The sequence below is a fragment of the Pezoporus occidentalis genome, unplaced genomic scaffold, assembly GCF_034315485.1.
Source record: "Pezoporus occidentalis ecotype Australia unplaced genomic scaffold, CSIRO_AGI_Poc_V1 ctg36, whole genome shotgun sequence".
Lineage (NCBI taxonomy): Eukaryota > Metazoa > Chordata > Aves > Psittaciformes > Psittacidae > Pezoporus > Pezoporus occidentalis.
Window position 1 is genome coordinate 4,740,574 of NW_026915591.1, and position 18,146 is coordinate 4,758,719.

Consider the following 18,146-nt stretch of genomic DNA (forward strand, 5'->3'; position numbering starts at 1 on the left):
ATGAAGTTGATTCAACCAACGCTAGTTCTGGGAGGGATGACACTTCTAGACTCTGCAATGAAGGCAAAAAAAGAAGTTTTATTAAGTGCAACTATGATTTACCTATTTACTTTGATTTTCAAGCAATCTGTTCTTCTGGAGTGTCAACACTTTTGTCCCCTCACAGAGGGCCTACCTTTCAAGTACATGCTTTCTCATACTTGCTGAGGTTAGTTCATAGATGGCCTGGACAGAATTTGTGATTGCTCATCTTTGCCCTCACTTCACTATAAAAAAATCAATCCCAATTTCATCTTATTGAAAAATCAACCTCATTCTCACCTAAATCTTACTAATAGCATCAATGAGTAATTCCAAAGTGTCTGTTACTAAAACAATTCAAAGAAAAGAGAACAAGAAAAACAACTCCCATTGGAGGAGAGGGCTGTGCAGCTTTAAACGGCACAATAACCTTCTAAACCAATTACATCTATGTGGGGAGGGGAAGAGTGCAGCAAAATTTCAGAGATGCTGTTCATAAGGGAATAATCTCCAGATGAATATGAGACAGGGCTTGACATTCTCTGAACATCTGATGTAATTTTCAAGCTTTGAGCATAAACTGCATTCCCTTTTCCTCAATATCACCTTCGACATGAGCTATAACGAAACAAAGGACAAGATAAGATATTCCCTCGTTTTCAGTTGTCTATCACTATCATATGCCCTTCTGTTCTCTTCCTCTTTTTGCTCTCTCCCAGCTTATTTTTAAAATAACGACTGCACAGAAATAAAAAGAACTGCACATATCCTCCTGTGTAATCTCTCACCTGATGTAGCTTAAGTGACATCCGTATTCCAGGAACCACTACTTTCCTCAGCAGTTCCATGTCAGCAAAGATCCATTCATCTCTAATTGAAGATATACGAAAATCACCCTTAAATAGGGCATGCAGGCCATACAAGAAGGATTCCAGATTACTGGTAAGGGGGGGCAGAAGGAAAAGAAGCAAACAGCACAAATATTAATAGAAATACAAACATACCCACAAGTTCATCACTGACAAGAGCAAAAAATACCAAACTGCACAAAAATTCACATTTTCTTCTCCTTAAGTATAACTTACAGGATAAGACAGGGAGAACATAAGAGCAAGGATGTGTGTATAAGCAAAGCTTGGACAATAGATGTTTATATGCACTGAGCACGTAATGAATAAACCATACATGCAATAGTCTCTTTACACAGACTAAAGTAAAGAGGAACACTGTGAGGAAAGCCTGACTTTATTACAAACATTTACAAAGAGAACGCTTCTCAGGGAATATAAACACCACAGTGGCTCAGTTAAGGAGACAATGCAGCTTCAGTTGTGCATGCTTTAGTATAATACAAAAATCATGACAACTGTTTTACTCAAAGGCATCGATTGTTCCTTTTACTATGCTAACTTAAGAATGAGAGATCAAATATGCTATGATCACTCTTGCTGGTGCATATCTGCAAGACCTTCAAGGGGCAATTGGCTGATACTTAAAAGAATTAGTCAACAGTTTCCCTGAAAGCAAAGCAGAATAGGTTTCACAGTCAGCACCAAGCTGGCCAAGGGCTTCCACATCCATTTATGCTTCTCTATTTTCTTTTTAAGCCATCACCTCGTGATTTCTTGAAACGTACAGCTACATTTTACATAGTCTTTCTAAATTAAGTTGAGGCCGTTAATCTGCAAGGAAGAGACTGCCATATGATGACAGAGTTGAGCTGAAGATGATTCTTAGGAAATGCAGCTGCTTGCCACAGAGCCAGCTGAACTGTGAAACTTACACACAATGGCCTGATCTAACTTGCATCAAGACATGTTCCTCATTTTAAGAAGCTGTCCTCTTCACTCTGTTTCCATACAGGGCACATACTTGAAGGATATGGAGTTTACTTTTAGAACTCAGCCAGTTTCCATCGGTTATATAACTGGTTCTTACCCACACCAGAATTCCTACCTTGCTCACTAAAACAAACTACTCAAATTCAAGTTCTCCCTTATTTGCTGTTTGGTTACATTTCACTGGCTGATGTAGTACAGGCAAGTTGCATATCTGTCCAGTTTAAGATGATACTTAATATCTTTTTCTTTTCTAAAGAGGTACTGAATACCTAACCTAGGAAGCCACAGGGATTTTGAGGAAGAGAAGATCACAACATTTTATTACCTTGACATGTGATGTGAAGCTGTTCCCAATGCTCTCCGCCCCAGAACACACAGTCCATAACACAATGTCACCAGGGGGGAGTCTTTACTTGCATCCAGCGGCTTGTAATAATAGGAAAAAAAAAGGAATAGTCAGGTGAACAAAGTAAAAGAATGGCCACAGAAAAGCTGCTCTGCCAGCAGTAAAAAGACCCAAACACATGCAAAGGTACACATACTCAAGTGTTGTGCATGTACCTACCACACCAGTTCTTCTTGCTCAGACTTTCAACAGGAGGTTGGATTTTTTTTAAAAAGGTTTCGCAAGTACGTAAAATACTTGCAGAGGCAGACACACACATACTTCATTTGAAATAAGACAAATCCTAGGCTTAACAGTTGCCTGTAACATTCCTCATGGATACTGTGTACCTTGTATGCAAACTGTCAAATAGCGAAACTATGGGGTTAAGACAGTAATATTCTCCCACAGCAAGTTTGCCGATGACACCAAGCTGTGTGGTTTGGTTGATACGCTGGAGGGAAGGAATGCCATCCAGAGGGACCTTGACGTGCTTGAGAGCTGGCTAATGCCAACCTTACGGAGTTCAACCAAGCCAAGTGCAAGGTCCAACAGCTGGGTCGGGGCAATTCCAGGCACAGCTATAGCTTGGGCAGAGAAGAGATTCAGAGCAGCCCTGAGGACAAGGATCTGGGGGTGTTGGTCAATGAGTAAATGAACATGAGCCAGTTTCAGTGTGCATTCCCAGCCCAGAAAGCCAAACATATCCTGGGCTGCGTCAAAAGGAGCGTGACCAGCAGGTCAAAAGAGGTGATCTTGCCCCTCTACTCTGCTCTCATGAGACCTCACCTGGAGTATTATGTGCAGTTCTGGTGTCCTCAACATAAAAAAGACATGGAACTGTTGGAAAAGGGGAAGTTTAGATTGGATATAAGGAGGAAGTTCTTTAGTGTAAGGGTGGTGAGGCACTGGAAGTGGGTTGCCCAAGGAAGTTGTGAATGCTCCATCCCTGGCAGTGTTCAGGCTGGACAAAGCCTTGGGTGACATGGCCTAATGTCAGGCATCCCTGCCCATGGCAGTCGGGGCTGGAACTAGACGATCTTAAGGTCCTATCCAACCCAAACCAGTCTGTGATTCTATGATATTTTTAGTCAAAAAAGTGGATTTTCACTTACTGGAGTATGTAATTCTGAGTTTTCAGGAAACTTCCCTGGCCTACAGCTTTATTCAGGAAGAAGTCAGCCTCAGCTCAAAACCATTAGTAACTGCATAGGGTATATAATGCCCTATATAATAGTAGAATTCATTTAAGTGATTAAACCTGATTTTCAATACCTACACAAAATTTTTCACAAGACTGTACTTAGAAGGAAGCAATGTTCTTTAGCTATTGTTTGTCATGTGACTGCAGAACATTAAGTCTCACACCTGTTAAAACAGACTTCTAATTAATCTTTTACCTCCAAAGTAAAATTGAACTCTTAAGTCTCAGATCCCAAATTCCAATTATATTCCTGACCCTTTAATCTCATTCTCAAAGGCAACACTACTTTGACTTGACCACATAGGTTTTTGTATACAGTAAGAAGTCACAGTATCCCTCTACAAATGTACTGATGTTTCTGCTTAAAAGGTGTAAGGATTTGGAGAGAGGAAAAGGGTAAATATGGGATGATCATTTTCACAAGCCAATAATTTCAGTGGTCCACAGGAACTGTAGAGTATGACCACTAAGAAAGAAGCTGTCACTCTTATAAGCTGGCAACAGATAATCAGTTGGAGTGGTCTGGGGTTTAAGTTAGGGTTGATTTGTAAACACTGATACCCAAGCACAAAAACATCAGTTCTATATTCTTTTGTAGGTAGATAAATGCCTGACTAAGGTTCAAGCTGGTAAATAAAAATTTCATTAAAGAACAGGTTAAATCACAGACTACTTACAGAATTTATTTAAACTCACATCTCAAGAGCAGATCAAAGCGACTAAACTTTAAATTAATATTCAATTAAAAATCTCATTTATTTTAAAAAAGTCAGTATTAAGCAGCCTGCAGGTCAAACCAGAGTGCACTTCCCTCACACGTCCATACTCACCTTTTCTCTTCGAGAGCAGCAATATTCTATCCAGTTCAAATATATCATACAGAAACTCTCTCTTGAGATCCCTGCTAGACGGTGGTCATAATCCTCATCGATATTGGGGTTAAATGTTGGGTCTACATCAACGTAATTGCGGTCTGTGCACAACCGCAGTCCTTCCTGCATTGTCTCATTAGCTAACCATTCCTCTAGCTTGGGGGATGTTGTGACATAATAGATGATTCCCTGAAACAGCAGTAGTTAAAAATATGAGTCAGTACTGCAATAAAATAAGAGCCAGCAATCTCAACTGTTTCAACTCATTTGCATTATTTTCTTGGTGATGAACAAACCTCATACACAGTAGCATTTATTTAGCTCACAGATGCAGCAAGTTTACACGGAAAATAATACAGGTTTGCATGCAGACATGTTATTCAAAGACTTGAGATTTTTGAAGCATCCGCTGAAGGAATACAGAAAGGAAAAAAGGATGGGACAGGATTCTCACTGTAAATTTGCAGAAAAATACAGAGGAGTTTTTATCTAGTTAACATGGAGGCTTAGACATTGAATTTCTAAATAATTCCAAGGCCAAGTAAATGACAAGACAGTTTTAACATTCTCGTGCCTGGGGAGAGGGGAGGAAGAGTGGGAAAACAACAACTTCTGTGTAAATAAGTATCTTGGAAATATTTCAAATTACAAATTTTCAGCTCTCAAAGAGAGTAGCTTATGAAAGATCTCAATTAGTCAACTGATTATCTGAAGGAATCAGAGGCCTGGAGGTCCTCTTGCAATTCTAGGACAGGGATTTTTTTGTATTTGAAAAAAGAAAGAAAAAACTGGTTTGGACAGCTTCTAAAGACCAACACAGCTTGTCTTTCTCCAGGAAAAAACACTCTATTTAACTTCTCTTAACTATTTACAACACAGCTGTTATGTTTGGGTAACAGCTCTCAAGTTACTACTGCAGCTTCAGCTAGGAAGACTACAGTCATTGTCCTGCTCATGCACCAGAGTATCATGTAATCAGCAGGACAGCAAACTGCTCTCCTTTGATGAAGGTATACATCTGTAATAGGTATCACATCTGTGATCCTTATATGAAAGGCACTAGAAGTTCAAGACATTAAGCAGTTTCCAGGTGTAATTCAAATCCAGCCTACCTTCCCCAATGGTTGTACTGATCTGAATCATACCTTCACATAGTAAGTGGTGAGAATTTTCCGGAGATCAAAGACTTGAAGCATGGAAGCCGCACTGTTGTCTGTGATGCTGTAACCCTCCAGAACATACTTTGTCACAAGCACTTCCCAAGCCAGCCAACGCTGCCCAAAGGCAGCATTAAAGGAAAGCATGTGAGGAAGGTGGCCAGGTTCACAGCAACAAAAGCCTTCATCTTCCTCTACACCTTCAGTGATGGCCTCTACTTCTCGTTGCTGGCAGTAAGTCCCTTAGGAGAAAGCAGAGAAAGAAGAAAGAGTTGAACACTTTATATGATTGACTTAATGTTGACATGTGTTCGAAAGTGTTTAAAATACCACCCATCTCCAATTATGTTCCTGTAGCACCAAGTAACCTATCTGCCATTAAACACAAGATTTGGATAGCTTGCTTAATCACTCTAGGATCACATTTTAATTAGGTGTATCTAAGACTCAATTACAGTAGCCATATTGCACTAAAACTGAAACAGAGACTTAGCATCAACTCTGCTAGAGCAAGCTAGATTTCCCCTCATAAAAGACACAGGCATGAAGCAGCCCTACAGCCCCTTTTCAAAGCAATTTCTTTACAGGATGGAACTGGAAGTAACTTAAGTTTCCAAAGCAGAATTCCATTTTTTAATACAGACAGCTAAGGAAAGAGTGTAACACACTCACCTCTGAATTCAAGCCCCCTCAGCTGGAAGGTGACCAAGCCATTTCCTATCTCTATAAGGTGTACTAGTGCATTGAGGTAGTCAGAGGCTAGGATGAAGCAGTCCCCAGTACTATAGTTTCCCCACCGACCCAACAATAAGTCTCCACACAGGCTGTGCTGAAGGGAACGGGTTAAATGTTCATAGAAGATTGAATTCAGGTTGTTATCATCTGAACCTGCAGGAAGATTGGATGTGGGTTATTATCTGAACCTGCAGAAGAACATCAAGCTTGAATGTCAGGTATCACTTCACATTCCATCCTACACTTTTCTTAACATTGTTTCAAGGTAATTCTCTACACACACAACCCCCTTAAGGGACAACTCCAAGTGAATGCTACATGACATTTAGTATTTTTGACCAAGTTTTTTCCCCTTCGTAACTCCTACAGTTCTACTCTTGTATCTCCCACCCATCTATTCCACACAAAGGGCAAAAGCAAATGAGCACAGAAGTATCTCGGTAATGACTGTGTACTGTACATCACATGACATTGAGAGTCCCTCAGATAACGTTTACCTTTTTAAAATCACATAAGACTAAAAAGCAAAACAGCTTAATGCAGATGCTTGTAAGTAAAGCAGTAAAGCACAGACACAGACGTAAGGGGGAAACAAGAAAGTTATCGGAGTGTCTAATGAATAAAGCAAGAATGAGATAATGGAGGAGAAAACAGACAAACGTTGGGCAGAGTTGAAGAAGATCAAAGGCGAACTAATCATGAACCCTATAAAGGCCCTATAACACCATCCCTCCTCTCCCCCCCAAAAAAAACAACCCAAAACCCCACCACAACTGCTTCACCCCCAAAAACCCAACCCAAACCACAGAAAACCCAGACTAGGAAAGGCACCTGGATTTCGATCAAGCTGTGAAGCCAGTCTTGTATTTGAGTGATCCACACGCTTTGTACTAAAAAAACAGACAATAAAGCATACTTAACACAAAAATGTATTACTGCAAGAAAATCTAAGGGAAGTAGTAACTAACAGAATAAAAACTAATAAAAAATATTCCCACTGAAAGTTTCAAAAAGTTGTTTGAAATTATTTTATATTCAAATTTGCTGCTCTTCTCATATGTAAAAGTATTTTCTGTTTTATGATCCAATACCAAAAAGTTTGCCCACAGTAGGCAGCCATAGAATAATATTTAGCTTTAGAGATAATAAATGTATGCATTTTCTTAGATAAGTATCATAAAGCTTTAGATGCGACAAAGTGAAAAAAATAAAGCAGCACAGCTAACATTCTAGTAGACTTTACTGAAAGGGAAATTTTCAGAAAGTTCTTTCACTGGCTGAAGTTACAACTTTAACTCTGGGAACACTATATTTAAACTGTTCCAGTATTAGAATGGAGAAAAAAAAAGGCAATAAAGCAGCGAAATGAAGAGTTCTCCACAAATAACAGAACTATCCACTCATCTTGCCCTATGCTGTTAAACATTTTACTGGTCTGATCTCCAAAAATATTGGACTTCAGACAAATAAAACTACAGGAAGGTATAATCTGACATAAAAAAATCTTTTACTACTGATCCCACCTTGATCAAAGATGATTTACTTTAAAGATATTTATATTGAGGTTAGCCAGTTTTAGTTGTGAAACAAGCAGTAGTGAACACAGGTCAAATACAGTTATGAACTGCCCCTCAAAACCTTCTTGCACGTAAATTCACTCTTTTTACTCAAGAAGCTAATGTTGCTAGTATAAAAACCAGCTGCTACAGCATTTCAGAAGCAAGTTCATTGAAAACTCTCAGTACTATAAACTGGGAAAACAAAGCAGCACTTGGAGACGTAAAAAGTAAAAAAGGCAAACACACAGCAACCCACCCCTCAAACCAAAATGCCAACAACGTCCCAAAACCAATACATTTGTACAGAAAAACAAAAGGACAAACTTTAAGGTTTTATTTCACCTACTTGTAGTCTCTCTCCCAGAATTTGACAGGCCTGGCATATGAAGTGATGAATATTGCACTTCCCAGAAAAGGATTCAGTGGAGTAGAGAAGAAAGCTGACACAGCTGCTTGGACAAACAACATTGCAGAATCTGTAGGATAACAGAATTAAGGAAAGCAAAGCAACAACTACTATTGTACAAGCTCCTGTGATAGTATCCAAAACAGACAGCAACACCAATTAAGACCAAAATAGTATCTCCAGAATTTTTACACAACAAAGCATCTTTACTGTATTTTCAGCAATAAGGGGAATATTTTGTTTTTAAACATAGAAATAGCTGAAAATTTGGCAGTAGACACTGTGGTCATTCTTTTCCCCAAAATTAACAGAGAGTCCTCTCTCAACACTCCATTCAAACCAGCCTATAGAAGCATTGTAGCAAGGCAGAAAGCATGAACAGTTTTTGATAAATACTCACTAGACAAACCTGTTCCTTCAGTAGCTTTAGCCCATACCATACAATTCATTACAATGTAACATTCAGAAGTTTTAACACATGACTTCAGGAAAAAGTCTGCATTTTCAAAGGATACGTGGCACAGCAAAGGGCTGGGCAAAAGCATGGAAGGCAGATCCCCATGTGATCTGCCAGGGAGCAATGTAGGTATATACAAACCTCAATTTATAAAAGAGTTCCCAAAGCTACAGGGAAAAAAAAAAAGAAGAAAGAATAATTTAGTGATTTGGCTAAGAATCAACATGCTTTGCAGTACACAAATATCCTGAGGATTTTACTGGTCACCCTGAAGTTCTTACTGGTCTACCAGAAACCTGGAGACTTACAAAACCAAGTATCTTTATAACAATAAAACAAGTATCTTTAACATGCAATTCATTGCTCTACTACCAGAAACTGATGAGATGTTTAGGTCACATCTGCTTTCTCAAGCAAACAAGTGCTTTGGGAAGAGAAGTCTTAGCTGTCTCATAGCATATTAGTTACAGTATCAATAGGACTGATGTTCTGCAAGTTTACCTATCAGTTAGGGCTATCTGATTTCCCTTTTGGGAGACCTGAAACACCTAGAAAGAGAGAGTTAAAGTTACCTTGCTGAAGAGTATGGACATGAAGAAGAGATCTAGCAGCATGGTCTCAGTAAAACTTTTGTAATCAAAAGTAAAGAACAGCACTGTGAAAATAACAGTGACATACTGGCACGTTGGGCTACTGAATGATGAACGCAGTAACTTCAAGCCAGCTATTGTGATCATTAAAGCACCCAACCTGTGTAAGAAATTCACACAAAACAGTTACTTATCTCCTGCCCAAAAAGGCTTTAAAGACCACCTAAATTGTTACTGTCATGCACTGCCAATCTCCTCAAACTCAAGTTTTAGATTTATGTTTGCTTTTGGAGTTTTGTAGGGGGTGGCTACGTGGGGTTTAATTTGTTGTTTTTTTAAAGACAACATCATCTTATTTGTATTTAAAGGCTACTCTCCTCATCTTTCTAACAGTATTCTCAAACCAGTGTTCATGGATTAGCATTAGTTATAAGTCTCGCTAAATCAGGAGGCAAAATATCCTTGTACTCTGAACAGAAAATCTGGTTTTTAATTTAGGTTATGAATATTGAGACGTAAAAATGCCAGCACTGCTACAGATTAATCAGCAAGAGGATGTTAATGAACACTGGATTATCACCGTTTCCTCATGACTATACTGCTCTAGTTTATATTGGCAGAACCATGACTTAATGATAAACTTAGTAATATTCTTTTTCAGAGATAGTAACTGACAGATCAAAGGGTTATAAAAAATAATGTTAATGTAATGGCAACATTCCTTCCAAACATCTTGTAGTGACAAGAGTAATGAACCCAAAGCAAGAATTTAATAGATCCAGGGATTATTAATCTTAAAATCAAAACAAAAAACAGCACAACACCTCAAAACAACCCCTCACTCAAAGAATCTCCTCCCTCCCCCCCAATACTCCATTTTGTGTCAAGATTTATTTTCTCTGAAACACTTCTGTTCTTAATCAATAGAACTTCAAGAAGAGCTACTTGGTCTCTGTTCTTGAAGGCAAAAAATGCAGGACCTATTATTGAACTCTCATTTGCTGAGACAGTCACATACTTGGGGGATTATAACTAAGGCTCAATTTAAGAGGCAGTATGCAATTCCATCTGGATACAGATTATACTCAGGGGCCACAAGGCCTGGGGAGTTTCTTGATGAGAGCAGAAAGCTGTAGAGGGGCTGTAAACTGACATACCAACTCAGGAAACATTACACAAGTCATAAATTTGCATCTGACAGAATACCAGAACATATTGCTGCTATCTTGAATTTGCAGTCTCGATATCATAGACTCTGAAGATCAATAAGGAAATTCTGATATCACACTACTAGATAATTCTGCAACCTACAATCTTTACAGTGTATGCTATGAATTGGGTTCCTAGTTTAAGACTGTAATACTCCATTCAATTTAAATCAGCAAAGTGAATTGGTTCTATAAGAGCTTGCAAATAAAGAAAAATTTTATTCATTACCTTAGTTTAAAGGCAATTGCATTAACTGCCTCCACACTGAGGCCAGAACTCACTATTTAATTTCCCACCACAGAAAACATACTCAGATTACTTGATAGCCTTTTCTACTTACTCAGTATCCAGTTTCTTTGGACTAGCAATATTCTTAGCGCTGCTACTAAGCTCATTGAGGACTATCAGCGGATAGATAACATTCTTCTCTATGAAAAGGAGCCAAATATGAAGTTTCTCAAACCACATAACATGTGCAGCACCTATCAAGATATATTAAAAAGAAGTCAGATTGCACTGCCAAATCCAACTTAGCTAGCAGAATGAAGATTCTTGATCCAAGTGATTTGTGGAGCCAAACGCTAACTGTATTTTCACACTGGACTTGCCTAAATTTATCTAACCAAAATAAAGAGAAGCTCTTGTTAAGCTACTGTTGGCAGCCTCAGTAGAGTTTTTGCACTGTTACACACCTATACAAAACACATTACAGTTTGCAAGCTACTTGCTTTCTGCACATGGCAGGACACAAACCCGGTTGTCACCTCTTCAGTAATTTCAACATCAATACTGATGAAGCTACCTGACATTACGCATTCTCTCATACAAAAGGACGTTTTCCAACCATATTCAAACCAAAAGATTTCTGGTTTATGACTACAATATAGAAGAGCACATGTAACCTGCCAACACAGATGTCTCGAGACATCAGAACTTCTTTTAAACTTCCACAGCAATTACAAAATGCATAACAGGATTGCCATAGTTCAAAGTAATGCAAATGTAGATGATGAGAAAATTTATTTTACAAAGTGGAATAGACACATGCAACTGCACATGCCTAGATGAGCCCCAGCAAAAACTGAAGTTCCTTTTCTATGCCAGATGCCATAAGGACTATCAGTCACTGACATGGCATAAATTCTCTAAGCTGCAGGGATCAAACTGGGAAGTGCTAAAAACTTATATTTAACATTACTAGATAGGACTTCCAACTTTCCTGAAAACACTGCTACATATGGAAATACTGAAGTTAAGTATCAGCGGAAGGGCACCAACTGCAGCTTCTGTAGTTTAACAGATTAAAAACAACACAAAAACCTAATGCATACAATTATACTATTGCACTTTTCACTTCTTCCTCCAAATAGTTTAGCATATTACAACTACTTTTGATAATTCTCTGCTTCTGGAAACAGCAAAATGTTTGTTTTTTTTTTCACTACGGAGTTACCTTCAAAACTAACTGAAGAGAAAAATCACAAGTGGCTTCAGTTGTTTCTAAGCCATTTCTGATAGAAACTTTTTCTGCTTGCTGTTAACAATAAAAACACTGCAACAGTGAAGACACTGCAATCTACCGCTACATTTACCCATACTGGGCAACCGATCAGCACTGTAACTAAGTATTTTCTGCAGCCTCCAAGGAAAGATTTCATGGAAATGTAGACTTTAACACAAGGTGCAAGTATGTGTCTATGCAGATCAATCAGATCTGCAAGAATGAACCCTTCGTGTGCTTTTCAATTAGTAGGCACCTTGCACTACTTTCTGTTGTTAAACAGAACGATAGCATTAAGAATCAAATGCATGCAAAGATCAAATCTCTAACAGCATTCACCATACCTAAACATCAAAAACTTACGATCTTGAAGAAATGCCTAGTGAAAAACACTCTGCCTTCATGAAAATTAAGGCAATCATTAGAACAAGCTTTGCAACTTAAGATTTTGAAGACTGTGCTTTAATGGAACTGCTTTGAGACAAAGTTAGCACGTCTAATATATTATCAACGTCAGTTAAGAGATAAATATCATGGAATTGAAGCACAAGAAACTAAGATATTTCTAGATTAGATGTCATTAAACACTCAAGAGGTAAGAATAATAACAAAAAGATTAAGTGCATCAACAGGCAACTTGAGTTGGTCAGCAACTACAGCAAATACAAAAATGTGTCACGAATGATACTTACTTCGGACTTCAAACTGATAGTATTCCTTAGTTTTCAGCAGTGGGTGAGAAAAGCAATGCCAAGGAAGTTGCTTTCGGAGTTGAGGCAGAACATAATGGGTCACAAAGCCTACCGTACCCACCAATGCATAGAGAACATAACTTAAAATAGGCTAAAAAGAAGAAATGAAGAAATTAAGGTTTGTGGTTTATAAACAAAATCATACACTAATAATGTAACACCTGTTCAAGCATCTAGGCAGGCGCCCCAGGTAATAGTATGTTGGTAACCTATTTGTTCATGAGTAGCTGTACTACCCACTTTCAAATACTTAGTGAAAATCTGTTCTCCAAGCATTTCTTATTTCATCTTAAAGTAAGAATAGTACACCAATCTTCCTTCATAGGCTATTGCTTCTGACCCATCTGCATTGCATTTTATAAATGATACACCCATTATCCTCTAAAGGCTGAGCCCAATTCACATTTTCATCTGCTGGATAAAAGGAAGTATGAGCCTAAGGAAAAACAAATCATTAATCTTCTATTCTCTTGAGAAGGTGGTGCATAAGAAGCCCCACACCAAAACCAAGCTCTTTCACAGAAGCCACAAAATACTGCTGCATTAAAGTGGTATGAAGACTAGATTTCACAGTAACACTTCCTAGACATCAAAATTTTCTCTAAATGTCTGGATATATCATAACAAAATTAGACTTGCATTACTTTGTTATAAGATCTTGATTCAGAAATTCTGTGAAGCTTAAGCCTATAGAACTGCTGAAGAGCATATAGCCAAGTTTTCCAAACATGGGAGAAAGCAACATTTGGGAGGAACACGGAAGTCCAGCCGTACAACAGAAGAGATATTTTCCTTAGAAGAAAAACTAGTACCTCTGGTTAAATAGGACACTTCACCTGAAAACCTGAAGCTAAACATATATGCATTTTAAAATTAGTTTCTTTAACTGCAGGCACCAGCAGGGGAGTAAAATCCTTCAAAAATAAATGCAGGAAACTTTAATTTGCCTGACAGAAGGCTGTTCATAAACTGATAGTGCCATTACAGGAATACCAAAACAAGAAATACAGTAACTGCAATGCTTTAGGCAAATGCCTTTACTTACGAACACAGGATTTGATCCCATGTTATCATTATCACATAGGTGTCATATATACACATAAAAGTATCTGAAGCAGTAGTATAAGCTAGACTAATAAAAAACTCAAAGGCTCACTGAAGTCCTGTAAATAACTATTCTAGTAAAGCAGGACTCCACTATTCCATAGTCTACAAACATCCACATGAACATGCAATTGCCAAGTCAAGATTCAGGCCCTCAGTATTGAAGAATTAAGCCTTCTAGACTTTTCAGTTTCATTTTTCCTTGCTCCCAAATGTTCCTGACATGATTTAATTGAGATAGATGAAGCAGAAGAGGACACTGTGTTAGTGACTGAAGTAAAAATCCAGAATGTAAGAAGACACTAGGAAAGAGCAGAAGAGTTTCTGAGCACATAAAACTGGAACGTGAAGATGTACTTGTCACACAACATATTTAAAGACCATATAAAACTAGTCAGGAAACCCAGTACACTACCAGGAAAAGCTTTATATCACATTGGAGTATTTATATGTAGAAGACAAATGCTAGACATGATGTAAAACCTTACCTGTAAAACTGTAAATACTGTACTGACGTGAATTGCAAAATAGAGTACACCAATGACTATACACACAATCAGGTCAGACTGTAATCGTTCACTCTGCAGAGCCAAAACAAAAATAATTTTAGAAAACACCAGCTTTGTGTTCTTCAGATTCTTAATGCCCATCACAGTTACACTGAAAATGAATGAAGATTTTCTAATGATGGCAGTGTTAATTCGTTCAAATGGAAGTTCTCAGAAATTCCAGAAAACAAATCTTACAGCTAAGAGCATTAGTTCAAATGAGTTAAGTGGAAAGACGAACAACCAAAGTGGGGCAGGAGAAGTTAATACATCCATTATATTCTCTCTCCGATTCTGGACTTCGAGGTGGTGTTTGATCCCATCCCTTACAGCACTGATGAACAAGCTGGAAGGGCTAACATAATTCCCCATTTATGATCCAATCATTGCTGAGACTATGGAGCAACTGGGAGCTCTGGACAGCAGCTGCCTTGACAGAGCTAACAACTAGGCAGAACAAAGAGGTTCTTTAACACTTCCCCCTCCTCCTTTGCAGAAGCATAAAGGATAGATTTGGAATAATCCTGATAAAAAAAAGTCTAAACTTTCCATTACCCCTAAAAAGCTAATACAAGCTCTTGGCAACAGGCAAAACCACAAAATGTATAAATGCCAGGCTCAGTCACAAGGGGGCAATATGTACTTAGGGCCACTCCAACATCTCCAAGTATAGACATCAGCATCTCTAAGTTTAGACATACTAAGCTTCTTAAGTCTTTTACTTGCTGCTCCACTGCGTTAAGAATAGTGTTTCAATATTATTTCCATAAATAGAGTGAATTTGTATTAAAAATTTGAAGTACATGCTAAAGTAATTGGAGCAGGTTACATCTGCTTCTTAAAAAAAAAGCCAAACAAAAAACAAACAAATGCAAAACAAAAAACAAACAAAAAGCAAACAAAATCACCCAACAATCAACCTCCAAACAAACTACAAACAAAAAAAAAACCCACAAACCAAAAAAAAACAAACCAGAAAACCAAAACCTCACATCACTTTAAACCAGCTTTCTGCTTCTGGATCAGCAGGCACAAAGCTCTTGCTCAGAATTACCAAACATGCTGAGTTAATATAGTTTGGCCACCACTAACTTCTGCACAAAAGCAAGTATCATTTATTACCAGTGAGCTAGAAGAAAATTGTCTATGATACTTTACTGACTTCACACTAGGGAATGGTAATTCCAATTCATTCCTCCTTCTAAATAACTTACATTGCAATATAACATTGTACTCTCAGCGTAGTACATTGCAGATTTAAAGGAAATGCTCTGATAGCCATTCTAAATCAACACCATGGTAACTAAGTATTGTTAGCTAAGTAAGATCCAGACTGATGCTATACAAGCTAACATATAGTAAATGCTTAGATAAAAATAAAATTAAAAAGCCTACTTACCACAGAATTTCTAAGCTTTTCAGGTAAAGGATCTTTTACTTCAGACAGAGGATCCTCAGGGTTTTTGTCTTCAGAATTAGGAAAAAATTTTGATTGCACTAAAGAGCTTAAAGACACAAAAAACAACTCACTGAAAATCATGTACTGTTCTATTTGAAGAATATTTTAGATGAATAATAGAGTCAAAACTTCTATTACAAGCTGACTACAAGAAAAAAATGATCCTGGCCTATGAGTGCTTTCACAGGGCTGAGCAAATCTACACAGATGAGCTTTCAATTTTATAAAAGAATTAGTTCACTGGTTACATGCAATGACCACCCTTAAAGTTGAGCAGCCAGATGTTGTTCAAACAGCATTTTCTCCACTACCAATGGAGTAACTGAACACGTACTGAATTTTAAGTACTTATGAAACAAGACTTCAGTTCATAAATAACTGAAATATAACTTGGTGAAAAGTTTAGAAGTGGTCTATTTGTCAACACCAATTAGAAAACCAAGAATTCCTTGGTTTAAATTCAAACTTCAACAGCAGCAATAACCAAAAATCTATACCACCCTGATTAATTCATGAAGCATCCATGCTGACCAACTACTAAATTCTTAGCAGACATTGCTGGTACAAAGGCCCCAGAAATTTGCATTTAAGCTTTCAGAAGACCATATGCAGCAGTGTTAGCTGTACTTAAGTGTCTTACAACCCCTCAATGGGATTTTTTTCTTACAATAGCCTGTGTGGTACAGAAATATGTATTACTTCATTTCATGGACAGGAAGCTCACTACAGAATGAGACACAAATCTTCAAAGGCAATATTGCAATACATTGCAAGCTTAATCATGCCACATCTGAACGGGTGAATCTGCAGGCGAAATAAGCATCCAGCCTATAGTACTTGAAAAGAAAACAAGAACAGGTATCTATGAACAAGAACCTCATATCAAATGAGTAAAATCACCTGAACTAAGACTAACAGGACAAGGGTTAGCCATCCACCCAAAGATAAGAAGTCTCCTTCTTTGTGAACACTCACAAATCGTTAATCTCCCTGTCCACAGAAGAGGCCCCTCACTATCTACTCCAGACTACTGCTTATCAAGTTCATCCAACATTAGGGCTAAATTTAAATCCAAGTTCAAGCTCTGCCTATCCCAGGTGTGTAACTGAGCCTCTATTGGCTATTCTATGGGAGGTGTTTCTCCTACGGGAATTGTTTTGTTTTACACACATAATTATTAACTGAATCCCATGAGATCAATGCTCCTGCTCAGAATGGCAACATGAATACATGTTTCCCCATGCTAGATAGGAATGCTCATCACCAAAACAGTTGCTTGTTTTACACCAGAGATGAAATTATTTGAACAAGTGCTCTGAGCACACATTCAAGATAAGAACACAATAACGAATTAAGTGAGAGAAGCAGTTCTAAACATCCACATGGGCTTCAGCTTAAACTGTGACTTTGTGCACCTCTTCAAATACAGAATGGGTACAGGTTGCTCAGCAGAAACACACCAGCAGAAAGATGGCACCTGACTGGCATTTTGGAGACAATCAGCAGGCAGTCAAATCAGATTTTCACATGTAGGTGATTTGCCAGAAGGCAAAGAAAGGTTGCCATTAGAGGAGGAACTGGGTGCAAAATTTGAGAACTTCTTTCTAAGTACTGAATCAATACACTATTTTTGATAATGCTGTTGACTACTAGTTCAAACAGTACCAATATCCAATATTATAAATAACGTTCCCTTGCAACTTGTTTCTTCCCTGGGGAAGGGACAAAAACTGACAAAAACTACTTACAAAAGTACAGAAGGGTCACTACTTTGTCTGCTGAGATGATATGATATTGCCACTAACAAACCACAAAATATGGAGAAGAGAACTGGAATATGCTGCCCATCCCAAGAATCCTGGAGATAGAAATGAAGTGTTAATAAAAATGAGACAAAGTATACAACACTTATCTGATATACAAGAATCATGGATAACATAGTAAGAGAATGGAAAAATTAACACAATTAATTTAATTCCACAAAAAATGGATCAGGCCTTTCAGTACAGAAACACTTAAATGTTTATCTAGTTGGGCATATTCACCTATGTCTAACTCCCTTTAGCCTACCCTATCTTGATTATTGAACAGTCATCCATTTTCATACCCCTTAGGAATAATTTTCTGCATTCCTTGAGACCACAGGTTTAGAGTTGCATTTAATCACTTAATTTTGGAAGTTACATGTTTTCACTTGGATTTTTTTTTTCCTAATGTGCTGGATTTAGAGTAAACCAGGGATTTGTTTCCATGATCTATACTGGATCTGCAAAGAGAAAGTGATTCTTGGCTAAAGTTTATCTTGAACACGTGTTCTTAAAAGGCTAATAAGACAAACACACTAAA

At 37.9% G+C, this 18,146-nt stretch overlaps 1 protein-coding gene across 11 annotated transcripts in view; it reads right to left on the reverse strand.

The window, feature by feature from the left end:
- The window catches only part of PCNX1 (pecanex 1), an 89,888-nt gene that overhangs the window by 15,507 nt on the left and 56,235 nt on the right, over positions 1 to 18,146 (reverse strand). For all 11 annotated transcript variants that reach the window (XR_009967059.1, XR_009967058.1, XM_062630839.1 and 8 more), the window contains 14 exons: positions 17,549 to 17,658; positions 15,741 to 15,846; positions 14,282 to 14,374; positions 12,630 to 12,780; positions 10,777 to 10,918; positions 9,210 to 9,387; positions 8,696 to 8,804; positions 8,121 to 8,250; positions 7,047 to 7,105; positions 6,153 to 6,368; positions 5,469 to 5,722; positions 4,282 to 4,512; positions 2,188 to 2,288; positions 810 to 960 (listed from right to left, as the gene is read on the reverse strand). Coding sequence is in view for 9 of the 11 variants with exons in the window: in XM_062630839.1 (XP_062486823.1) it covers positions 810 to 960; positions 2,188 to 2,288; positions 4,282 to 4,512; positions 5,469 to 5,722; positions 6,153 to 6,368; positions 7,047 to 7,105; positions 8,121 to 8,250; positions 8,696 to 8,804; positions 9,210 to 9,387; positions 10,777 to 10,918; positions 12,630 to 12,780; positions 14,282 to 14,374; positions 15,741 to 15,846; positions 17,549 to 17,658 (2,031 nt within the window). In the remaining 2 variants the exon portion in view is untranslated. The remainder of the gene's footprint in view (positions 1 to 809; positions 961 to 2,187; positions 2,289 to 4,281; positions 4,513 to 5,468; positions 5,723 to 6,152; positions 6,369 to 7,046; positions 7,106 to 8,120; positions 8,251 to 8,695; positions 8,805 to 9,209; positions 9,388 to 10,776; positions 10,919 to 12,629; positions 12,781 to 14,281; positions 14,375 to 15,740; positions 15,847 to 17,548; positions 17,659 to 18,146) is intronic.